Raw genomic sequence first — 25,365 nt, forward strand, 5'->3', positions numbered from 1 at the left:
GTCTTGGGTCCTCAAGCACACCAAGCTGGTGCCAGCCCAAGGGCCTTTATGCTTGCGGCTCCAGCTGTTTGGAGGGTCCTTTCCTCTGATTTTCACTGCCGTGGCCAGCTGCCCGTCGCTGTGAGTTCAGCTAAATGTCCCCTCCTTGGAGCTGCCGCCTTCCTCGATCACCCAGGCCACAGTGGCCTTCCCCACCACTCTCCACCCAAAGACCGATTTTAATTCTCTGCAACATTTTCTCACGTTGCTATCGTTTCCTTACTCGTTATTTTGTTCCTCATCCCTTTGGTCTCCTCTCCATGAGATGTGAGCTCTGCGGCTGGGGTTGGCAAACTATGGCACACAGGTCACATCCAGCTTGTTCTCGTAGTTCAGGTTTTATTGTCTCTGGCTGCTGTAGCGCTACAAGGACAGAGATGAGTAGCTGCGACAGAGCTGCTGTATCAGAGGCACAACCTAAAACTTTACTGTCTGGCTCTTGACAGAAAAAGCTAACCGACTGCTGTGTGCCCATCTACACCAGTGCACAGGCATAGCAGTTCTCCCTAATGCCATAGGGAATATAAGACTGATCCCAGCATTGGCCAGAGAGGCTGGGAAGTCTGCAGAAAGGCCAGGCGGGTACCCTGAGAAAGACCCTGCAGGGGAGTTTCTATCCTACCACCCTCTACGGACAGCTGGCAGGGCACAAGAGAACCCACAGACCGTGGGGGACAATGGGGGACTCTCTGCTGATCGGCAGCTCTCCAGGCACACGTGCTCATCTCTAAACCCAGTTTGAACTTCACCCAGTCCCATCTGAGTCACACGGAGCCTGCGCTGTCCAACTCCAGGGGACTGTGCAGCCACTTCCGTTCTCTTAGATGGTGGCTGTCCCCACCACATTGAGACCTGTGGGCCAGCAACATTGGCATCATCTGGGAACTTGTTAGAGATGCCGAGTCTCATCCTCTCCTCCCCGCCACACCCCCTCTGCCATTCGATCAGAATCCGCACTTTAACAAGACACCCATGAATCATGAAGGGCACAGCTAGAGCGCAAGGGCCTGGTAAAAACAGTTCTAGGCCATTTTGAGAAACAGAAAAAGAATGAGACTTGGAAAAACTAAAACCCTTGAACAAAACCTCTTCATTCCCCTGGCCCTAAAACAGAAGGAGAGTAAATCAAAGATGGTGGTTTCCAAATTTATCAGCACATAATTAGAATCCTCTGCAAACTTCAAAAATTCCTGATGCCTGTGTCCCTTTCCCTGAGATTGTTATGTAATTGGTCTGGGGTGAATTCTTTGGGATTTTTAAAAGATTCCCAGGGATCTGTGCAAACAGGCTTGGGAACCACTGGCTGAGGGGGCTGTTTGTCATTTGAACAACTCTTATATAATCAAATTTCAAGTAGGCTTTGTGTTAGTCGTGTTCATCTGCAGATCTTGGGGATAAAATAGTAGCTTAGTGGTGAGGGGGTTGATTGATTTCCTCTCTGCTGTACTGGGGAGTTTAGAAACAGCCAACTGATCATTTCGTAGACGCATGAGCAACAAGCAGCTGCACTCTGCTGTAGGTGTGCTAAGCCGTAGTGCAGTGGATGCTAGAGTCCCTGAGCTGGGACACAAATACATTATTTACTTGACCATATTTTTAATGTCTTAAAACATGTTTTGCTGCACTTGATATCCATAGATCCACCATGGTAATTCCTAAGTCAGCTCCTCCTGCGTGTAAAGTGTAACCTCCCTCTTGTCAGGGCCCAAGAAGGCTTGGGAAGAGCAACTGAAAAGATATGAGAGGCAGGAAGCCTCTTGTTTTCAGCAGACAGCATTCTCTCAAATCTCTTTAGTTGCTTTCACCAAGCACTCAGGATGTTTCAGGCAACCCAGGAACTCAGAGAGAAAATTGAACTCACAGAGAGTAGATGTGAACATTGCACCTTAGAACCACTGGAAACACAGCTCAGAGAAGCTGGAAGATGAGGAACACAGAGGAGAATACTGGGATGAAGGGCACAAGAGTGTCCTTCACGGGGTTCCCGAAGCCCCGAGTCTGCAGAGAGAAGAAGGCTCCTGTAGGAACGTTCCGAGAACCTGCCCCCATCCCACCTCCCTCACCACCTGTCCTGCCTTGGTCTGATGGGTACTTTCTTCGCTTCTTATCTTGATCGTATAGGGTCCACCGGGCCTTCCAGGCAAGACAGGACCAAAGGGAGAAAAGGTACGAGCCACCACTCTCTTCAACCCACCTCTCTTTGGTCATTCCAGCCCATTTTCTGGGGGTGCCGCTGAGAATTCTCTGGTTGAGGTTGCTAGGCATGTGCTAATTCCGCCTTAGTACCTGATCATGGGTTCCCTGAGGGCTGGGACACTGCTGCAGGCATGGATCCCACCAGTGTATTTGGGCTTGGCCCACTGACACGGCAGGGGTGCTGTGGGTGGCCGAGCAACCAAGCCCCGCGGGCATGCCCAGTCATCAGCCCTACCAAGCCCTCTGCTTCTAGATCTTCTCTTCCAAAGCAGCCTCTGCTTACCTGTCTTTTCCATCTGCAGGGGGAGCTTGGCCGACCAGGAAGGAAGGTATGGTCCATGCGTTTCTGTCAGCATTAAATGGGCAACTGTGCTCCACAGGCATATGTGAGTGTGTGTGCACCCCTTGGGGTCGGGAACCAGCGAGGCACTAGCGGCCTCCAACCCATTGGACAGTGGTGGCACTGCCATCTTTCGGCTCACTCCTTCACTTGGGAGCTGGAGCCTGCTACTGCCAGGCATTTGGACTTCTTCCAGAGGCTGCCGGGCCCGGCCACATTTCCCCCGTCTCAGAGCTTCTCCTGCTGTCCATCAGAGACACCCTCCAAGGCCCCAACCAGTGGCACAAAATGACTCCCACTGTCTATTTGATTAAACTAGAATAAAGTGCCAAACAGACAGAAACAAATGGCTTTTGCTGAAATAAATGGGAGTAACTTAAGGTCACAGGGATGCTGAGTGAACCGAACACATTATCAAGACTCGCATTAGTGTCAGGAAGAAGCAAACTGGCAGCCACTCCCTGTGATCAGTGGATGCGGGCACTGAAATCGTAGGTCTCGGTGACAAATGGAGGTAGAAAACTTTGGCCAGGAAAGATGCCACTGGTTCTAAATATAAATTACTATTGGTTGTTGTTGTTGTTTTTTTGGTTGAATGTTTTATTCAAGTACTATCACTATCAATTAATTGAGCCTCAAACGGACCTTTGCAAGACAAAGTTGCAACACTCGAAGGCACGGATGACAACCCCAGCCGAGCACCGGGGTTGTCTGAAGTGCTAGGCTTGGCAGGATTCTGGCATGTTCTTCATGCTCAGAACTAATGAGGGTCACGGTTAACTAGTGGCATGTGCCATGGATGTGGGAGGCAAGCGTAGAAATTGGTACACATGCCAGCATTTGTGACCCCTGGTGTAGGAACTGAACCATCCACATCTCTAGCTAGGCTAACTGAAATCAACCAGCGGGTGCCCGGGTCAAGATAGACTCTTCCCCTGGCTTAGGCTGAGTTTCTTAGAAGCAGTGACAGAGATGGCACGGGCCATGTGCAAGTGAATCAGTTATTCAAGGACCTCTCTCAAGCGAAGCCTGAGAGGAGAGGGGTTCAGGGGATCAGATGGGGCAGGGACGAAGCCCCGTGTAGGAGTGGTATCAGGCGAGGTCCCTTAGTAGGGGAGCAATGGAGTAAGAATTGCACCACAGAGTTTGTCCTGCCTTGAGGTAAGAGCGCTGGGCTATTAGCTACAGGGAGGGAAGTACATAATTTGCTGGGCAGCTCCAATTGACCGCAGGCAAACTGCACAATCTGCAGGCTGTGGGAATGAGTTGTCACAACAAGGAGGGTAGCCCCTGGAGACTGGGCACACTGAGCAGCTGAAGGAGATCTGGAAGGAGTACCAACAGCATTGCCTACTGCTCCCCAAACTTTACCCTGTGTCATCGCATCCCTGGGGAGAACCGATTGGAATGCAGATTTTATTTGGGTGGCTGGAAGTGATAAAGAAAAAAAAATCAAGACATTCAGACCTTTCATTCCTTCAGTAGAATAAGATCTTGTGTGTTGACACAATGTCACACCAAGTGCTTTAACTTATACATAAGTGATCCAACTTGTTGGCTATCAGGTTTTGGAGATGAGGGTCCCAGGGCCTTGCTTTAGAGGTTCCATACTCCTCTGGGCCCCAGAGACAGATCTTATTTCCTGGAAGGAAGGAAACAAACCCAGTTGTTCTGACTTTTGTTCTTTGACTTTGAAGGGTAGACCTGGCCCCCCAGGTGTTCCTGGCATGCCTGGGCCTATTGGCTGGCCTGGCCCTGAAGGACCCAGGGTAAGTAGGGTGCACTCTCAAGGCTGGCGTGGCATCAGAACGTGAGGGAAAAGATGGCAGCTCCCCTGGCCTCTGGCACATAGTGAGTGGCACTCACTTCCTCAGAAGGGAGAGGAAGAAGAGAGCACAAGGACTGCCCAGAGGTTCTCAAATATTTCTTCCTTCACTTGGACGATGAGACTGCAGGCAGTCCAACAACTCTGCTCCTCGAGGGGGAGAAAGGAGAGGCTGCTGCCTTCTCTCAGGGGGGCACTCATTCCCCTTTGTCCTGAGAGTTAGCATGCAATTCTCTGGTTTCCCCGTGATGACTTAGAGGGGCTTCTGTCTGGAAAGCTGGTGGCCCATCATGCAGAGCACTGGCTGGAGGTGGAGGGTTGAGGAGGTTGGTGTTGTCTGACTGAAACAAGCAAACTCCTGGATTCAAAGAGGGATCACCAAAAGCTGATTGACTCCCCTTCCTCAGACAGGTTACGGGGAGCTAGCACATCCACACCCAGGCCTTTGTCTACGTTCTTCTCACTTTGGTCACAGACTGTTGGCTGTAGAGGCCATGACTGGGGCAGGTGAATGTCATGATCCACTCTGATTCACTTAACTGGAAGAATTTATAGGGAAGGGATTAGAAAACTGTTCCTAGTCTTTGTAGGAAAAGTCCCAAGGATATTTTTAAAAAAAATATCTACTGCCTGACCTGTGGTGGCGCAGTGGATAAAGCGTCGACCTGGAAATGCTGAGGTTGCCAGTTCGAAACCCTGGGCTTGCTTGGTCAAGGCACATATGGGAGTTGATGCTTCCAGCTCCTCCCCCCTTCTCTCTCTCTGTCTCTCTCTCCTCTCTAAAATGAATAAATAAAATTAAAAAAAGATGTAGTATTTAAAAAAAAAAATCTACTGTATAAAGCCAATCCATCCAATATGGCAGCCACTAGTTATATGTGGTATTGAGCCCTTGAAATCAGGACAGTGCAGCTGAGCAACTGAATTTTTAATTAATTTAAGTTTGAACTTTAAAACTTATACTCAATTCAGTTATTTGAAAACATTTAAGTATGTGAATCACATGCTGAGTATGTGAATCAACTTTTTCAACAATAAATTTTATAAACTCTAAATACAGATTATGTATTTTGGATGAAAATTTAGCACCTGAATTGAGATCTGGTTTAAATGTAAAATATGCAACAGATTTCAAATATTTATTATGAAAAACAGAATGTAAAATTCCTCATTAATAAGTTTTAGCCTGACCAGGCAGTGGTGCAGTGGATAGAGCGTCAGACTGGGATGTGGAGGACCTAGAATCAAGACCCCGAGGTCGCTAGCTTGAGCGTGGGCTCATCTGGTTTGAGCAAAGCTCACCAGCTTGGACCCAAGGTCGCTGGCTCGAGCAAGGGGTTACTCGGTCTGCTGAAGGCCCGCGATCAAGGCACATGTGAGAAAGCAATCAATGAACAGCTAAGGTGTTGCAACGAAAAACTGATTGATGCTTCTTATCTCTCCATTGCTGTCTGTCTGTCCCTATCTATCCCTCTATCTGACTCTCTCTCTGTCTCTGTAAAAAATAATAATAATAATAATTTTTATATTGACATGTTGAAATGATAATTAGACTAAATTAATTACAGTAAATAAAATATTGTTAAAGTTAATTAAAATTAAGCATGTGGCTCACCTTGTATTTCTACTGTTTAGCATTGGTATAGTTTTTTTTAGCACAGAGGGTGCTGAAAGTTTCAACTGCAAATGATTCTGAGGGGCAACAGAGCTCACCCATGGGTTTTAGCTCTCTGCCTTCCTCATGCACTCCCAGAGGCTGATGTTCACTCTACTTGGTTGTAAACCTAGGGTGAGAATATATGGAGATGCCTGAAAGATCCACCCTATGCAAAGAGCAAAGCAGGTGAAATTTCTTTGGCTGATAATATCTTGTCCTCTGGGGCCCCAGTGACCCGTGCTCTTTCCCCACCCCTTACAAACTTCTCTAAGAAAAGATCAAGAATTATTTTGTGTGTGTGTGTATGACAGAGACAGAGAGAGGGACAGATAGGGTTAGACAGACAGGAAGAGAGAGAGATGAGAAGCATCAATTCCTTGTTGCAGCACCTTAGTTGTTCATTGATTGCTTTTTCATATGGGCCTAGACTGGGGGGCTACAGCAGAACAAGTGACCCCTTGCTCAAGCCAGTAACCTTGGGCTCAAACCAACGACCTTGGGCTTCAAGCCAGTGACCTTGGGCTTCAGCCAGCGACCTGTGGGGTTAAGCCAGCAACCATCCATGGGGTTTTGAACCTGGGTCCTCTCTGGTCTGGTCTGATGCTCTATCCACTGCATCACTGCCTGGTCAGGCAAGCATTATTCTATTACAACATCTCAGTGAGAGTTTGGTTTGGAGATCTGCTTTGCTTTGGGCAATTTCATTTCATATTTAATCTCAAATACCAGAATGAAATATAGAGTATGGAGTCTAAAGCTCCTGGGAGTAAGCAAGTAAGCATTTGGGATCCTCAGATTCACAAGCCAGCCCCAATGTACCCAATTCCTTTCTGATGTTGCCTATGACTTCCTCCTTTAGTTTCTCAAGGAAATGTCACTATAGGTCTTCTTTTCTTTCTTCTGATTCCCACAGGGTGAAAAGGGTGACCTGGGTCTGATGGGCTTACCAGGGTCAAGAGGACCAATGGGCTCCAAGGTCAGTGTGTTGATGTTCCTAGATCTTCTCACTAAGGCTCTTGAGCAACTGTTATATACAAAGATGGGGACTGGGTGTGGCTGCTGTCCCAGGCCAGGCCATGTCACAGATGTTGGACAGCCTGGTGCCAGAGTGCTTGTCCTTACCAGCCTTTGGAGGACATCAAGGCTGGGATGCAAGGACATAAAAGATACCTTACCTACTGTTCTCCTGGCAGCAAGGATCAAGCCTCCGGACAACAAAGCAGATGGAAATCTTTGTTCAGGCCTCTGAGGGTGATGCTAAGAAAGGCAATGTTCTTCTTAGGCCTGGTGTAAACATACTCCTCAGGGACTTCTTTGTACTAAATGCTGCCACTCCTCAAAGTCTTGCAGTGCTGTAAGACACATCTCACCACCACATTCAGGGATTCTTTCCATTCTTGCACAAGCCCAAGGGTCTAACAATAAAGGTACCTTCTGCTTTCTTTTAGGGCTACCCTGGATCCAGAGGGGAAAAGGTTAGTGCTTGTCTCTTGCAGCTTCCTGGAGCCTGCTCTGGGCTATTGGCTCTGGGGCCAGCAAGGCAGGGCCCAGGTCTCTCTTTAGTCAGTGGCTGCAGTGACCATGCCTAGGTATTCTCCCAGCTCTTATCAGTGGGCTGGGAGGGAAGTGAGGGGCTTCCAGCAGACCGAGTAACCCCTTGCTCAAGTCAGCGACCTTGGGTTCAAGCTGGTGAGCTTTGCTCAAACCAGATGAGCCCATGCTCAAACTGGCGACCTTGGGGTCTCGAACCTGGGTCCTCCGCATCCCAGTCCACCGCTCTATCCACTGTGCTACTGCCTGGTCAGGCTGGGCTAGCAGCCCTGGGCGGAGCTTCCAGTGGAGCTGGAGACAGGGAGGAGCAATGCTTGCTTGCGCCAGGTGGAGAATGAGCATAGCTTGCATGGCTGTTCTGGAAGAAGATGGCTGAGCTTTTACCACACAACCTTCTCATCTGTCAAAAACAAAAAGCAAAAACCCCAGCCAGAACCTGGGGACAAATTTCCTGTAGAATGGGAGATCTGGGACCCAGAATTTTCCATGTGTTGTCCTTTATTAATGTAGGAGGTATTTGGGTCCAAATAGAAGGAAATCACAAAGCATTTCTTCCCTGGGCAAGTCACTTAATCTCTGAGCCTGTTTCTTTTCCTGTGAAATGAGGATTCTGGCTTAGGGAGCTTTTACTTAAAAACGCTCCAGGCCCTGGCCGGTTGGCTCAGCGGTGGAGCATCGGCCTGGTGTGCGGGGCACCCGGGTTCGATTCCCGGCGAGGGCACATAGGAGAAGCGCCCATTTGCTTCTCCACCCCCCCCCCTTCCTCTCTGTCTCTCTCTTCCCCTCCCGCAGCCAAGGCTCCATTGGAGCAAAGATGGCCCGGGCGCTGGGGATGGCTCTGTGGCCTCTGCCCCAGGCGCTAGAGTGGCTCTGGTCGCGGCAGAGCGACGCCCTGGAGGGGCAGAGCATCGCCCCCTGGTGGGCAGAGCGTCGCCCCTGGTGGGCGTGCCGGGTGGATCGCGGTTGGGCGCATGCGGGAGTCTGTCTGACTGTCTCTCCCCGTTTCCAGCTTCAGAAAAATACAAAACAAAAACAAAAACAAAAAACAAGAAAAAAACGCTCCAATTTTTCTCCCATGGTATGAATTCATGGACTCTCTCCTGTGGTTTTCTCTTAGGGAGCCAGAGGTGAGAGGGGTGACTCCGGTCCTAAAGGAGAAAAGGTAATGGCTGTTGCATAGAAATGATCAACTACAATGGAAGCAGTGACCCCTGTTCACCCCCATCGACTGACTGACTGGTTGTCTGGCTTGCTGACTAGCTGACTGACTGGCTGGCTGTCTTCTGTCTGACTAGCTGACCAACTGGCTGGCTGACTGACTGATTGAATGATTGGCTGGCTGGCTGGCTGGATGACTGTCTGTCTGTCTGTCTGATTGACTAGCTGGCTGGCTAACTAACTGGCTGACTGACTGATTGAATGACTGACTGGTTGGCTGACTGATTGATTGAATGACTGACTAGCTGGCTAGCTGTCTGGCTGTCTGTCTGCCTGCCTGTCTGTCTATCTGTCTGACTAGCTGGCTGGCTGACTAACTGGCTGACTGACTGGCTGACTGGCTGACTGACTGATTGAATGTCTGACTAGCTTGCTAGCTGTCTGGTTGGCTGTCTGTCTGCCTGTCTGTCTGTCTATCTGTCTGACTGACTGATTTAATGACTGGCTGGTTGGTTGACTGGCTGACTAGCTGACTGACTGGCTAGCTGTCTTCTGTCTGACTATCTGACCAACTGGCTGGCTGACTAACTGGCTGACTGACTGATTTAATGACTGACTGGTTGGCTGACTGGCTGACTGACTGATTGAATGACTGGCTGGTTGGCTGACTGGCTGACTGATTGAATGACTGACTGGTTGGCTGACTGGCTGACTGACTGATTGAATGACTGACTGGTTGGCTGACTGGCTGACTGATTGAATGACTGACTGGTTGGCTGACTGGCTGACTGACTGATTGAATGACTGACTGGTTGGCTGACTGGCTGACTGACTGATTGAATGACTGGCTGGTTGGCTGACTGGCTGACTGATTGAATGACTGGCTGGTTGGCTGACTGGTTGACTGATTGAATGACTGGCTGGTTGGCTGACTGGTTGACTGATTGAATGACTGGCTGGCTGGCTGACTGGTTGACTGATTGATTGAATGACTGGCTGGCTGGCTGACTGGCTGACTGATTGAATGACTGACTGGTTGGCTGACTGGCTGACTGATTGAATGACTGGCTGGCTGGCTGACTGGTTGACTGATTGATTGAATGACTGGCTGGCTGGCAGCTGACAGGACTCTACCTTGAAAATGGCTGACTAAGCTCTTCCACAGCCCTTTCAAGTATTATTTCAGAGACAATCACTATATTTGTTGTTCTCTTCACAGGGTTTCCCAGGATTTCCTGGAATGTTGGGGCAGAAAGTAAGTTACCTACGAGTAATAAAAATAGAAGTAAAAAAAGAAACAGACCATCCACATACAACAAAAAGAGGTCTGCCTCTCTCTTCATCAGGCAGGGAAAGTAGGTCTCACTCAGGAAGGTTCTGGCTCGGAAGGGGAGCAAGTTGCTGAACATATCGGTGAGAGGGTGGCACGATGGTCTGAGACCCTCCTGTTCAATGGGAGGACCCCCACCAGGGCAGACAGAAGCCCTTCTTTGCACTTGATGCCGCTGAGCGTGCTGTGGTGGTGTTCAAAGGCAGAAAGCTAGCTGACGAGGGACTTGGGTCTGAGCTGTGATGGCCAAGGGCCCCATTGCAAGGCACAGCGATCCCTGGTTCAATGCCGCTGCGGACTGCACCCAACTGCGACAGGTCGGCAGAGTTAGTTCAGCTGGGTGAGAGCAAACACTTTTTATTTGATAGTTAAATTTTTTCATGTAAATATTTTGTAGGGTTTTGTGAATATCTTACTTGGGACAAGGCTTAATTTTTAAAAAAGGAGTTAATTCAGTTGACTTAAAGAAAAAATATTTAGTATTTTAAATAAGAATAAAGTAATGTGCAGATATGACAAAAACTATGAAGATGACAACTGACTGACAGAATTAAAAACAAACAAACACTTTTCCTTAGGGTTGGGGTCCGGAGTAGAAGAACGGGGGTTGTGGTGAGGGGAGGTGTCAGAGAATGAGGAGAAGGGCACCCAGGGCCCCTCAAAACGACCCCGAATCTGACCTCGTAGTGGTGGGTCCTCATGCTGTAAGGCTCTGACATGGGAAATTGTCATTTCAACCTTGGCCTCATCGTGTTCTTTAAGCATGCAAAGGCAATGCTTTTTTGAAATTCTATAAGTTTTTTTTCAAATTTACCTTCAAGTTACATTTTCTAAACTTGACTTTTTTTTTTCTGTTTTTCTCCAGTCAGTAGAGCATATGTAAATAATTTCAATCATCTGACATTAATTTATTATAATTTATCACTGCCTTAAACCGTCAAAAAAGTTTTCTGTTACCCTAGATAGGGTATTGGGTTAAAAATAGATTAATTAAATAAGCAAATTAAAGGAAACATTGAAAGAGAAAAATAGTTTTATTTTGAAATTATTTAGGCTAGGTTTTCCTTCAAGGCAACAGCGAACATCAGCGAATAATAAATTACTGTAAAATTAAAGATGACAGCTTCTCTGGTCTCTGCTCCATTTACTAGGCTTGCCATCAAGGCTTCTCTTCCCCTCTTGTGGCAGGCTGTTTTAAGACAGAGCTGATATGATAACCATAATTAGGTCATAGAAGAGAAATTAGATCAAGAAATTACTGGCTGCTTCCAGTTGATGAAGAGAAGGGCCACACTTCCTTCGGACAGTCTTTTTTTTTTTTTTTTTTTAATTATGCTGTTTATGTTGCTGTTTTCTCCCAGCCAAACAAGGTACCGGTTGGCCCCTTCTAAACATCCAAGGAAAATTGTGCAAACATTTCCCAGGCCGTAGAACCCATCTGTCCTCTCACACTCTCACTGCCTGGCATCCTGAAGGACATGGGGGTGGGGGGAGCAGGTTGGGAAGAAATCATAGGTTTACCTCCTTTTTTTTTTTTTTTTTTTTTTTTTTTTTCATTTTTCTGAAGCTGGAAACGGGGAGAGACAGCCAGACAGACTCCCGCATGCGCCCGACCGGGATCCACCCGGCACGCCCACCATGGGGCGACGCTCTGCCCACCAGGGGGCGATGCTCTGCCCATCCTGGGCGTCGCCATATTGCGACCAGAGCCACTCTAGCGCCTGGGGCAGAGGCCACAGAGCCATCCCCAGCGCCCGGGCCATCTTTGCTCCAATGGAGTCTTGGCTGCGGGAGGGGAAGAGAGAGACAGAGAGGAAAGTGCGGCGGAGGGGTGGAGAAGCAAATGGGCGCTTCTCCTGTGTGCCCTGGCCGGGAATCGAACCCGGGTCCTCCACACGCTAGGCCGACGCTCTACCGCTGAGCCAACCGGCCAGGGCAGAAATCATAGGTTTAAGGACAATTCTTGGTGAGGCAAGATGTTAGTAGTTCGGGTAAGGACAAGCTTACATTGGCTGAGCTGATAAATAGCTTCAGAGGTTTGTGGTTGATCCTTACTGGATGGTGGTGTTCCCTGAAATTTTCCATGGAGTATACCTCCTCTGACCTCCATGTGAAAAGGCGTCTGGGTATTTATTGTTTTCTCTGAGTGTCCAGAGAAGCTCTTCACGGACAAGGGCTGCTGACTGACAGAAACTCACAGGCTTGCTGTTGCTACACCGAGTTTGTCGGTGGTGCATTCTGGATTGTAGAGGGGTTACTAGAGGTGGGAACTAGGCTCTGTGGGTTCACGATCCAAAGAAATAGCAAGAGGGCCTGGAACCCTAGAATACCATGGGGAAGAAGGAGAGCTACTGAAACGGAGACATTGGTTTTACAAAGAGAGGTTGGCCTTAAACTATAGGATTTCATAATTGGTGCATTTGGTTCTGATACTTTAAAATAGGGCTTTTTCAGTTAGGAATATTGTTTATATTGCTTTTCATGCCTTTACAAAATTTATATTGAGTATTTGAACATGTGTCTGGAACGTCTCTCCCCACAAAGGGTTTTCATCTGAATCAAATGGAAGTGAGCCGGAACTCAAACCAGTTTTTACTGAAGAGTAGGGGAATAGCCCTGTGTAAAGGTCATTGCATTGAGCAGAAACCTTCCAAAGATGATAGTTGTCAAAATTGTGTCCAACCATTTAGAACTACGTAGACTTGAATTTATGCTAAAAACAAAAAAAGACACAATATAAAATTCCAACCAAAAGAGAAAACATTTTTCCCTGACAGCTTGTAGTATCACAGGCACATTTGTGACTGAAATACAGGAGCCTCCCACTTTGGCCAACCCGAGGAGGGTGATTTGGGACATCAAAATGTGTGCTGCCTGGCAGCTGTCTCTCTCAGAAAATAAATCATCCACCCCCAGTAACCTTCTCCTTCCCTTCCTCTTCCATGGAAAGCCTTTCTACCTTTCACATGCCCTCCTCATTCTTCCAATAGCCCAGAGCATCTCATTTGGAAAAGCTTTGGAATGATCAAGTCGACTGCCCTCCTGGCTACGATTGGGTAGACTGCAGAGATACGCCTGCTTCATGTGCCTTAATCCCTCTCTTGCTTCTTATTGTTTTCTTTCCAGGGTGAAATGGGTCCAAAGGGTGAGCCTGGGATAGCAGGACACCGGGGACCCACAGGAAGACCAGGAAAACGAGGCAAACAGGTCAGGATCCCAGGGCTTGCCACACTCCTGCAGTCAGACCTCTTCACCTGGGGGGCAGTGTGGAAAGGTGGGTGGGTGGGGTCAATCAAAGATATTCCATAGACCCAGTCTTCCGCTTCCTCTGGGCTCGGGGGCAGAAGATGATGCACCACTTTCAGGATTCCTGGCTACTCCAGGTTAGCCAGAGTTTGAGTAGATGGGCAGGATACTGTATTCCAACTGTGTCCAAGGCAAAGAGCAAGGGTGGATCCTTTCGTAAGAACTGGTCTATCTGAACCAACGCAACTGGGAGTGGAAACCAGACCTGGTCGTTTACCCAGAAAACCTGCTCTTTATCTCAACACCCCAGACACAAAGGGAGTGTAGGAGAACAGCCCAGATACTTCGCTGCTGTTGAAGGGTATTATGGGTCTCCACAGTAGGGTGTTTCCCCGCCACCCCCACTCAGGATCCCAGTTTGTAAGTGACCCTCTTTACTGACACTATTAAGGATTTAGGGGAATTTTTTATTCTTACCTCCACCTGGTCAGCAGTCCTGGTATCCATCTATGTGAAATGAGAGCACGGGAACAGGAAGGCACAGTGGCTTTGGCCAGCTCTGGAGCTGTCCCGAAGTGCCTCAGGGAAACCTCTCATCCTACCTCTAAGGACAGACATTCTTGAGAGATGTACCCCTTTACTTTTAAGGTCATCAATTTGTTGACTTTTTTTTTACCTCCTTCCCCATTATAAATATAATATGTGATCATCACAGGAAACTTGGAAAATTAGGAAAAATGAGGAGAAAATTCATCTAAATACCTAAGACCCAGGCATAACCATGTAACCACATTAGTATATTTCCTTTCCGGGATTATTTCTTGCATGAACTTTCTAACTAGACAGTTTGTTTATTTTATATCCAATATAGGTAGTGTACCCTAAATTTTTAACTTAAAGTCATGTGCATTTTTACTCATTATGGCAGATAGTCATTAAACAATTTTAACATCTGTTTTAAATGTCTACCACAGATTTTAGTAAATAAGGTTTCTTGGACAAGAGAGGCCTAACCACACTGTATATAATGTTTGAAAAGTGAAGCTCTTTGGGAGTAATTGTAGTTCCAAGACTGCCTCTCATTGTCCCCAGTGTCTAGACCTTACTTCCCAAAGACTCTGATGGAAGTAACCTGACATGAGGCTTCAGCATGGATTGTTTTGTTTTTTCTAAAGCTCGCCACGTGAGAATGAAATATACAGATGATGTGTTGTGGAATTGTGCACCTGAAACCTGTAAAATGTTATTAACCGGTGTAACCCCAATAAATTCAAAAAACATTTTTTTTTAACTAAAAAAGCTCTCCAGATGATTCTGATATGGTGCCAGAGTTCAGAACCATGGTAACCTCTGAAGCCAGTTCTGATCTTTTCCAAGTGAATTTAGCGATGACACAGCCTCCATCCTGAATAATTCGGATTTCATGATAACTGTTGAAGTCACAATATTCTAGTTTAGTTTCCAAAGTTTTACAATGGGTGGCATGGTCATGCCTTCACGATGCGGTGACATTGTGAAACCACCTTCCTAAAAACCAGGCTCAGAAAGAGAAAATAAAAGGGGAGATATTTCTCGTTTGTTAGGTCATTTTCTCCTTTACTGCTGACTTCCATCCAGAACTTTTTTTTTTTAAGTATTTTTTTTTAATTTATTTATTACAGAGACAGAGAGTGAGTCAGAGAGAGGGATAGACAGAAACGAAGAGAGATGAGAAGCATCAATCATTAGTTTTTCATTGCGTGTTGCAACACCTTAGTTGTTCATTGATTGCTTTCTCATATGTGCCTTGACCGCGGGCCTTCAGCAGACCGAGTAACCCCTTGCTGGAGCCAGCGACCTTGGGTTCAAGCTGGTGGGCTTTTGCTCAAACCAGATGAGCCCGCACTCAAGCTGGCGACCTCGGGGTCTCGAACCTGGGTCCTTTGCATCCCAGTCTGACGCTCTATCCACTGCGCCACCACCTGGTCAGGCCCATTTAGAACTTTTAACACTGGGCTTCAAGAAGGCTTTGGCTTTTGTCTTCTAGTTCTTTACTTGTGTAGTGTTTGTCTTTCCCTGCGGAGAACTGAAGTCGAGAAGTGGAAAATGATTTAGTTGTAGTAATGTTTAAAAACCACGCAAGCACCGTGTCTGGAAGCTCAGAGAAGTGAGGGGAATGTCCTACGGATGTCCTAAACAAGCTGCACGTGCGCCAACCCTCCAGGCCTGCCTGGTCAGCGGTTACTTGGGTGGTCAGCCCTGAGAGCCTGCCCTGGTCCTTTCCTTTTATCGTGAGTTAATTTCCGAGCATAGGGTCTTATATACCAAGCATTCATTGGACCCGTAGTGCTAATAGGTTCTGGAGGTTATTGTAAGTCGATCCAAATTCTAGATTCAGAAATCCAGAAGGGACTTTAGAAGATTAGAATTTCAGAACTGGAGGACTTTTGTGACCACCCAATTGAATTCCCTTTGTATAGTCACAAGGAAACTGAGGGCCAGAGAAATGGAGTCACCCCCCAGGACCCCTAGGCTAAGCCAGCTTGCAATGCCCGAGTCAGAATTTAGAGCAGGGGTCCCCAAACTACGGCCCGCCGCATGCGGCCCCCTGAGGCCATTTATCCGGCCCCCGCCACACTTCCGGAAGGGGCACCTCTTTCATTGGTGGTCAGTGAGAGGAGCACATTGACCATCTCATTAGCCAAAAGCAGGCCCATAGTTCCCATTGAAATACTGGTCAGTTTGTTGATTTAAATTTACTTGTTCTTTATTTTAAATATTGTATTTGTTCCCATTTTGTTTTTTTACTTTAAAATAAGATATGTGCAGTGTGCATAGGGATTTGTTCATAGTTTTTTTTATAGTCCGGCCCTCCAATGGTCTGAGGGACAGTGAACTGGCCCCCTGTGTAAAAAGTTTGGGGACCCCTGATTTAGAGCCTGGAGACCAGCTTTTCCCCACCTTACGCGGTCTCTCATTACCTTCACGCTTCAGGGCTGGCCTTTGGGCAGGCCCAGGAAAGCAGCTCGAGAAGTCATTATACAAATTTTCTCATTAAGGAGACAGAACAACTTCCATGAGAGGGGTCACCAAACTTTGTGGCAAGAAAGGAATGAAGAATGCTTTTCCTGGAAAGCACTGCTCAGCGAGTCCTGCTCCTAGAGACATGGCTTGCTCTGAGAAGAGAAGCAAAATGTTCTATTGCGGCTGGTGTCAGAATCGAGGAGTGTTTCCAGCTCCTCTGAGCTGTGGAACTTCCTGTGCTCCTCGCCAACTGACATGGCTGTTAGAAAAACAAGCCTGAACTGTGGCTATATTAAGATGGTGTGACTTCCTTTGCCATTCTGGGACCCATCTTGGTTACCCCATGGAATGCTTCAGCTTGCGCTAAAACTTAAGACTCCCTCCATCAGGACGGAATTAGAAACAAACTCTGACCCCCCGAGTCCCACGTTAAGCAGCATTTGGAACTCCTTGGGCATTGTGGAGACAGCCCCCAGGGACATGTTGACAAGGAGGCGGGTTACATTGGAAAGAAGTGCCCGGCATGCCTGCTTCCCAGACTTAGGAAAGATTACATTTCATCAGGGGGCAAGCCTGCCAAGGCACAAGTGTAGAGTGGGGACCCAGGCCAAAGATGTCAAGCATCAATCACTGTCCTGGTTTAGCTTGGGGCAAGAGAAGACAATTGGAAAATTGTCGGGGAAGAACCCACAGGCTTCGGTTTCGGTGTCATTCCTAAGGGCAGCTCTGAGGGGAATCGTTGCTCTTGGTGCACCCAGAGCAGGCAGCAAAGAGGACCCCCCCCCCCCATGTGGAATGACTGCCGCCGCAGGGGTGCCTCTTTCTAAGGAATTAGGACTTTGCTAACTGTCTGCCAAGCCAGTTGCTATGACAACCACTTGCCCTACATAACCCTTGGTTCTATGCAAACCCGCTTTTTATCCCTGAGATCTTTGTTAGCCTCACAACAAATTTATGTAGGTGTATATCTACTGGCCCCATTTTACAGATGAGAAAACTGAGGCACAAAGCAATGACACGAGTTACCCAGGGTCTTGTGGCCAAGGTGAAAACCCTGATTTTTTTACTTACACCTGAACAAAACTACTTTGCCTTTGTGTTTCAGCTCTTCCTCCTCCCTCACTTGATCTGAGGAAGGGAGGTGAATAAGACAGATTCATACCTATAGGGAGCTTCTGTCTCTTGGAGACACATTGATGAAATGACCGCAAAAACAACTGTATAGTTATGATCTAGAATAAATGTTTTGAGTCTTTATCCCGAGATCAGTGGGTAGACATTGGGTGGGAACAGTTCTTGTAATAAAATAGAAATGGCTCTGATGAGCACGCAGATGGGCTGAGGTCTAGGCTTAACTCTGCTGCCTTGCTGTTAGGTGACTTGCATTCCATCCCTGCTATTTTCTGAGCCTCTGTTACCTTACCTGCCTAGTGGGAGGAGTGGGTTGGCTTTTTTTTTTTTCCAGCTGTCATGTGCCTTGTTTCTAGAGCAGAGCAAAGAGTTATGTCTGCAAACTCACATACATCACTATCTCAAGTGTCACTTGCCCTGAGTTTTTTGGGTTCTTTTGTTTGTTTCTTTGTTTGTTTGTTTTGAGCTTGGTGGTCAAGACTTTTGGGGCTGCATCTTCCTTTGGGCTCTTGCTCCAAAGTTCATGGTGGTCCCTGATTTAGAGATAAATGGTGAAGTCATTTGTCATGCTGTGCTCTCATAACAGGCTCTGCCTTTTTCTCTGTCAGGGGCAGAAAGGAGATAGTGGAGTTATGGGCCCACCAGGCAAGCCTGGGCCTTCTGGTCAACCTGGACGTCCGGGTCCCCCAGGGCCCCCGTTTGCAGGTAAGAGTTACATTGCTTCCCTTGACCTATGGTGTCTCACTCCTGGCCTGCCTTCCCGGAGAGAGTACGAGGAGATGCCACAGTGCCTTGTGTTTTGAATGAGAAACTGCTAGAAGAATGTCAGTATATTTATAATTTCTCCACCATTTGGCTCATTCAACTTTTACACAAGAAAGATAAACATTGTTCTGGCTTTGTTTTTAGCTGTTTGGAGGAAAAAAATAGAGGAGAGAGAAAAATTACATTGGTGATGTCATTTATATGTTAAGTGAAAAATAGGCATGTATTTCCATCAGCTAACACCTTTGTCTAGAAAGCCATTTCATGGCTCTAAGCAATTCTCTTAAACCTAGAAGCAACGATAACATTGCAAATTTTTCTTTCTTACACAGTGTTAGGGAAGAGTCCTTATTGATTTGCATCAAATATAGAAAGAAGTCATAAAAAGAAAGCAAAGTCATTTAGGAGAGCAATGGTGCGCCACCACCTGTTTTACCTTGTTTAATACGATGAGCTCAGCCCTTGGTTTAGTTTGTTTTCTTGTCAGCTCAAAGTAGGGCCTTTCGCCTGACCAGGCGGTGGCGCAGTGGGTAGAGCGACAGACTGAGATGCCGAGGACCCAGGTTCGAGACCCCAAGGTCGCCAGCTTAAGCGCAGGCTCATCTGGTTTGAGCACAAGCTCACCATCTTGGACTCAAGGTCGCTGGCTCCAGCAAGGGGTTACTCGGTCTGCTGAAGGCCCACGGTCAAGGCACATATGAGAAAGCAATCAATGAACAACCAAGGTATCGCAATGCGCAACGATAAACTAATGATTGATGCTTCTCATCACTCCGTTTCTGTCTGTCTGTCCCTGTCTATTCCTCTCTCTGACTCTCTCTCTCTCTGTCTCTGTAAAAAAAAAAAAAAAAAAGAAAAGAAAAAAAGAAGTTTAAAGTAGGGCCTTTCATAGCACATTGCCTGTATAAACACAGCGGCTCTAGGTCCCAGAAGACCGTTTACCGATGGTGCAAGTCTTTGTCCTCGGTTATACAGAAGGAATCAAAACAACTTTTATTCCAATTTTTAAGAAAATGAAGGCAGAAGTCCACAGTACACTTTCCCCCCTACACTCTGTCTTATGGAAATATATTTTGTAACCACATCATGAGATAATCAAGAAATGTCGTATTTTGTTAGATCCTTTAAACCAAATTAAGCCTGTCTGTCTTTGATGCTCCAATCTGCCAGAATGCCAGCAAAATTCAATTTTAGGCATTATTGGGATTCTCTCCACTTCTCCAACTGCCACAAAGGAGTTTTGGGCAAAGATCCTGGGGAATTATGACAGAAAAACAGCAGGGGAGGCCCCTCCAGCCTTTTATCTGCTCTGTTTACCTCTAAAGTGCCTGTCGTCTGAGGCCCTGGGCTCCAGGCGTGCCTGGTGACTGTTACCCTCATGCTTAGGTATTAGAACATTTCCAAGGCCGGGAAGCCTGGTCCGTGTGGTTCCACTTCCCAGGGAGTGCCCCACGTGCCTCTGAGACCCCATCTCTGCTCTGGCCTACTGGGAGGGGAGTCCCTGTTCTCGCCAGGCCTGGGGAAGCCCTCCTCTTCCCATCTCTAGCCTCCTCTCTCCTCATACTCTTCATATACCACCACCCCTCTTAGGAGCTTTTCTCTTCTGAGAACAGAAGGCAGAAAATTTCAAATAGTACCTGTCTTTTGCGAGGACAAGAAAGCACCAAGTCTTGCTTTCTGCTTGAAATACTGGGAGAACAAACACCAATTACCTGCCAGTAAGTTATCTTGCCATACCTATCCCTATTTTGTTCAGGGAGCTGTATTTGAGTTGCAGCGTCGGCCATGTGTCCATGCCCCATAATCCGTTCCCCTGAGTTGACTAGATGATCCGGATAGAGGTCCTTTCAACCGATCATTCTTCTCCTGCCTAACATTCCCCTCAAGCCCCATGACTATGAGCTGCCAGGGACTTGGGAGTATGGCCTGAAGCCTGGATTCTCTCGGTCCTTGGGGTATTTAGGGGCTCACAAGGGATCATGGGTCCGCGATGCAGATGCATAAAGAGATTTTTAGCAAACTGAGACCTTATATATGACATCAGGCATAACCCTCACTTGAGTTGGATTCCAGTTTCCTCCTTGGGCCTGGGGCTAGCTGAGAATGGCAGGCCTGGAGACCACCAGCACCTCATGCAGATGCCCACTGTTTCGTCTTGTCAGTCTCTGGTGGATAGCAACCCCATCCCTTCAGCTGGGCCAGTTCAGCCTTGTTTTCTTTCCTTGGTCTCCCAGCTCCTTCTCACTCAGCCGAGATGCTCACATCCCCTTTCCCTCCTCCACCTCCTCCTCTGCCAGACCCCAGCCTTACTGCCCACTGGCCTCCAGCAGATGCCCTGCGCTCTGCAGAGCTGGAGCGTATTTCTACAGTCTGTCTGGGTCCACAGGCCCTAACATGCCATTCCTGTCATCCTCTGGTTCACCTGACAAAATCCCCTTCTTCCTCCAACGTCCTCTCTGCAGTAAGGCTCCTTGGTCCCCAACAGATGCATCTTCTTTCCCCAGCTCCCCATCACACAAGGCTTCTCCGCAGTTGCCCCTCCACCGGTTCCCCTTTTCTTTTCTTTTTTCTTTTTGACAGAGACAGAGAGTCAAAGAGAGGGACAGATAAGGACACACAGACAGGAAGGGAGAGAGATGAGAAGCATCAATTCTTCGTCGCGGCTCCTTAGTTGTTCATTGATTGATTTCTCATATGTGCCTTGACTGGGGGTAACAACAGAGTAAGTGACCCCTTGCTCAAGCCAGCAACGTTGGGCTTCAAGCCAGAAACCTTTGGGCTCAAGCCAGCGACCATGGGGTCATGTCGATGATCCCAGGCTCAAGCCAGTGATGCCACACTCAAGCTAGATAAGCCCGTGCTCAAGCCGGCGACCTTGCGGGTTTTTTTTTTTTTTTTTTTTTTGGTATTTTTCTGAAGCTGGAAACGGGGATAGACATACAGACTCCCGCATGCGCCCGACCAGGATCCACCCGGCACGCCCACCAGGGGGCGACGCTCTGCCCACCAGGGGGCGATGCTCTGCCCCTCCAGGGCGTCGCTCTGTCGCGACCAGAGCCACTCTAGCGCCTGGGGCAGAGGCCAAGGAGACATCCCCAGCGCCCGGGCCATCTTTGCTCCAATGGAGCCTTGCTGCGGGAGGGGAAGAGAGAGGCAGAGAGGAAGGAGAGGGGGAGGGGTGGAGAAGCAGATGGGGGCTTCTCCTGTGTGCCCTGGCTGGGAATCGAACCCGGGACTTCTGCACACCAGGCCGACGCTCTACCACTGAGCCAACCGGCCAGGGTCGACCTTGCAGTTTTGAACCTGGGTTCTCTGTGTCCCAGTCCAACACTCTATCCACTGCGCCACCGCCTGGTCAGACTGGTTACTGTTTTCTGCAGCTGTGTCTCCTCGTCCTCCTAGACAGCAAGCCCTTGAGGCGGGGTCTATAGCTGAGTCGGCTTCACCTCCCCGTGACACCTGGCAGGCGGGATGGGTGGGGCTGGCCCCCACAGGTGCCCACTGGGCTGCATGGGCTGTCTCAGTCTGTCACACCTGAGTATTACACAACAGGCAAGCAGGATGCTGGTCATCTCTTCGGGCTCATGTCCCCTCCCTGTACCTTCCTTTGAGTCACTTCCTCTCTGGGAGGCTCCCAGAGTGAGAGTGCTGAATAAAATGGGGCAATATTTTGCTCTTTTGAAAAGTTTTTTGAGGAATGAGGAGAACAGGGAAGGAAGGAGTTTAAAAAAGGCTTTCCCTGTGCCTGGGACCAGTTGCATAATCATCAACAGTTGAAACAGGCCCCCACAGCAGTACCTGAGACTACCTTTGATAATTTGATAAAAGTCCCAAACCCATTCTCAGAGGGGGGAAACTGTGTCTACCCAAGATTCTGCACACTACTTCCCAGAGTTCCAGAACCCCTACCCCAAATCCACCTTGGGCTATCCTTAGGCTCTGTGGACCACAGGCTAGACTCTCCTCGGCTAGGCTAACCCTCCCTTTATAGATAAAGACTTTGAGTCTCACAGTGAAGCCACTTCCCCAAGGTCACAGAGTTGGGTTGTGGCCATGCCCGGTCCAGAATCAGTCTGTGGCTCCTGGGTCCGAGGAGCCACACAACCTCTGCAGGGCCAGGGTGGGAGTTGGGGGTGCTGTGGGGACTATTCTGCGGGTCCTCTGCCTTGTCCCAGACTTCTCCCTCAGACCTGCTCCCACAGCAGCAGCCATGGAGATGGGAAGTTCCCTGGGCGAAGGTCCTGTCCTCTGGCTGTAGGGGCAGAGGCCAGGCCAGGCCCACTGGACCAGCTCCAAGAAGCCAAAGTGGGGAGGTTCGGGTTGCTGTGCTCTTCAGTGCAGCCTGGCAGGAAACTGGCATGGGGAAACAGATGCCCTCGGACAGCTAGGAGGAATCGGCAGGAACACTGCAAGGTGGCAGGAAGCAGGCTGTCTGCCACATCCTGTTGTCTTATTGGGAGGCTACCTCTGGCCCCGGTGCCCAGTGCTCTGGGACTGGATGCTGCTGGGAGAGGTAGAGACGGTGGGTGCTTTTCATTACCCAAGTTACAGAGAAAGACGGGCTGGAGGACGGGGAGGGAATACAGACAAAATGCCTTTAGGATGTAATTTGCAATAACCAAATTACAAATCTGGCTGAGTCTCTCCTGCACCCAGATAGGGGATAAGTGAATCAGTGTGCTACCTGGGAATTGCTATCTTCCTGCGAGCATCAGTATTCTTAGCTGTTGGTCTTTTGGAAAGCATAGTGTTATGTCAAACACGGACTCAAATCTCAGCCTCAGCACACATTAACTGAATAACGGGACAGACCCCTGAATCTCTCTGGAAGCTGTAGGTCTGGAAGTGTTGTTGGGGTCACAGAGGCTGCTGCAAGGCTGCCCCAATGCCACTCTCACGTCCTTGGTTACAGAGCGTTCCCACCTCAGTTTCCGCAGGTGCTTAATCACCCAGAATATGCCTGGGCTGGTGGAGTCTCTGTCTTTCCGGAATCTGCTCCACAAGACTGGCGTTCCTCCCACAGGATCGTATTCCCATTTCTTGTCCAAACAAGCAGCCATGAGTCTGTCTAAGATACTGGAAAGCCTCTCTTCCCCTCATGCCGGCAGCTTTCTGATCTTGGGCATTCTGAGCTTGCTCGTGAAGGTTCAGGGTGTGGGGTCTTCCCACTGAGGTCTCTTCCTCCCACTGCGCCTGCTGCCCCGGGGTCCTGACCAGACCTTTCCCTGGGGTCGTTTTATTTCTTACCCTTCTGGGATCTGTAAACTGTGTCTCTGGTGGCCAGCTGCCCTGGTTGTTTTATAACCTGACACCAACAACTGGTTGGTGTTCACATTCCCCCATTTTTCCAGGAGGAAGGGTACTTATTTCATTTGTTGGTCTCTATCATTTCCTTTCTTTCCTCTCTTCCCATTGGATGGCTCTTGCTCCAACACTTTTCTGCCAACTGGAGTGTGATGTCTAGATTTTTCTGAAGACCTTTTCTTTCTAGTTAGTCTACATTCATTTATTTATTCACTCAGCCATCGAATGTGTGCCATGCCCTTACTGTGTGTCAAGCCCTGGTGACAGAAAACAGGCATCGGACGTGCCCTTATGGAACTTACATTCTATGGGGGAAGATGGGATAATCTCACAATACTATATAGAATCACACACAGAGATAAGTACCGTGAAGAAAGGGCGTAGGGAACAATGAAATTGTATCTCAGGTGAAATGATCGAGTGTGAGGATTCAAAATGGCTTCCCTGGAAAGGCGATGTTAGAATTCAGATCAGGAGTAAGCTAGGAGCACATGGCGAGGGACAGACAGAGGGTGATTGGGAGAGAGAACTGGCTGGGGAACGGCTTGTGCTAAGACCTCGTCCCTAGGGCAGTAGTGCTCAACCTTGGTGTGCATTGGAATCATCTTGAGAGTTTCTGAAAGTACGGTTGCCCGGTTCTGTTCTCAGCAGTCCTGATGGCCTGGGGTGTGGCCTGGGCATAGGGTCTTTGGACATCAAAGTGAGAACCATCGTCCTAACAGGTCTCCATTACAGGGAGTAAATTTCCTGATCATATCTTTTCAGGACACTCATCTTGTTACCAGGGGAGAGTAAGTAGGCTGAGCATTTTTGAACTTCCATTTTCTTCCAGAAGAAATCAAAGAAATGTACCCTCAGAAATTCCTTTGTAGCCTGACCAGGCAGTGGCGCAGTGGATAGAGCGTCGGACTGGGATGTGAATGACCCAGGTTCGAGACCCCAAGGTCACCAGCTTGAGTGCAAGCTCATCTGGTTTGAGCAAAAGCTCACCGGCTTGAGCCCAAGGTCGCTGATTCAAGCAAGGGGTTACTCGGTCTGCTAAAGGCCCGCGGGCAAGGCACATATGAGAAAGCAATCAATGAACAACTAAGGTGTTGCAATGTGCAATGAAAAACTAATGATTGCTTCTCATCTCTCCGTTCCTGTCTGTCTGTCCTTGTCTATCCCTCTCTCTGACTCTCTCTCTGTCTCAAAAAAAAAAAAAAAAAAAAAGAACAATATAAAATGAATTTAAAAAACAATAAAAGTTATCAGTGAGCAATTTGTTTATCAGTAAGCAGTCCCCTGTTGATAATGGTCTAAACAGATAGGATTTTTTTCATATAATAAGGAAGTCAAGAGGTGGACAGTGGTCCACTTTGGTCCTAAGGGTCACTATCAGGGCTCCAGTTCCCATGAGCCTCTGTCTTTCTCTTGTGTTGGCTTCTCTTCTCATCCTTGTTACTTCACATTTGCAGTATGGCTGCCTCAGCACCGGACATCTTGTCTGTCTTCATGGCAGGAAGAAGGGGAAGTTATGTCTCCCAGCTATGATTCTCCCTTATCAGGGTAGACTTTCCCAGATGCCTGCCTGCCCTTCTCCCACCACAGACTTTGCATTGGCCAACACTGTGGCACATGGTCACCTCCAGATGCAAGGGAGTCTGGGAAGTAGAATGCCTATCTGTCTGGTCTCTAAAGTTTAAAGAGCGGTAAGGGAGAAGGAAGGTTGGGATAGATGTGGCTACAGCCAGCATGGTTAAGGGACCCACAGAGAATATCACTTCCTCTACGTCTTGGATCCAAAGCCTTCCCTGAAACACTGTGGACTTCAACCTTCT

At 48.2% G+C, this 25,365-nt stretch overlaps 1 protein-coding gene and 1 long non-coding RNA gene across 3 annotated transcripts in view; one reads left to right on the forward strand and one right to left on the reverse strand.

Moving 5' to 3' along the window:
* LOC136382510 (uncharacterized) overlaps window positions 1-25,365 on the reverse strand; it is a 296,768-nt gene that overhangs the window by 107,829 nt on the left and 163,574 nt on the right. The window lies entirely within an intron of this gene.
* Window positions 1-25,365, forward strand: part of COLQ (collagen like tail subunit of asymmetric acetylcholinesterase) — a 62,324-nt gene that overhangs the window by 28,711 nt on the left and 8,248 nt on the right. For both annotated transcript variants that reach the window (XM_066351422.1, XM_066351423.1), the window contains exons 4-12: window positions 2,161-2,205; window positions 2,538-2,564; window positions 4,273-4,344; window positions 6,971-7,033; window positions 7,506-7,532; window positions 8,726-8,770; window positions 9,986-10,021; window positions 13,223-13,303; window positions 18,085-18,181. In XM_066351422.1, coding sequence (XP_066207519.1) covers window positions 2,161-2,205; window positions 2,538-2,564; window positions 4,273-4,344; window positions 6,971-7,033; window positions 7,506-7,532; window positions 8,726-8,770; window positions 9,986-10,021; window positions 13,223-13,303; window positions 18,085-18,181 — 493 coding nt within the window. The remainder of the gene's footprint in view (window positions 1-2,160; window positions 2,206-2,537; window positions 2,565-4,272; window positions 4,345-6,970; window positions 7,034-7,505; window positions 7,533-8,725; window positions 8,771-9,985; window positions 10,022-13,222; window positions 13,304-18,084; window positions 18,182-25,365) is intronic.

The sequence above is a fragment of the Saccopteryx leptura genome, chromosome 10 (genome assembly GCF_036850995.1).
Source record: "Saccopteryx leptura isolate mSacLep1 chromosome 10, mSacLep1_pri_phased_curated, whole genome shotgun sequence".
Taxonomy (NCBI): Eukaryota; Metazoa; Chordata; class Mammalia; order Chiroptera; family Emballonuridae; genus Saccopteryx; species Saccopteryx leptura.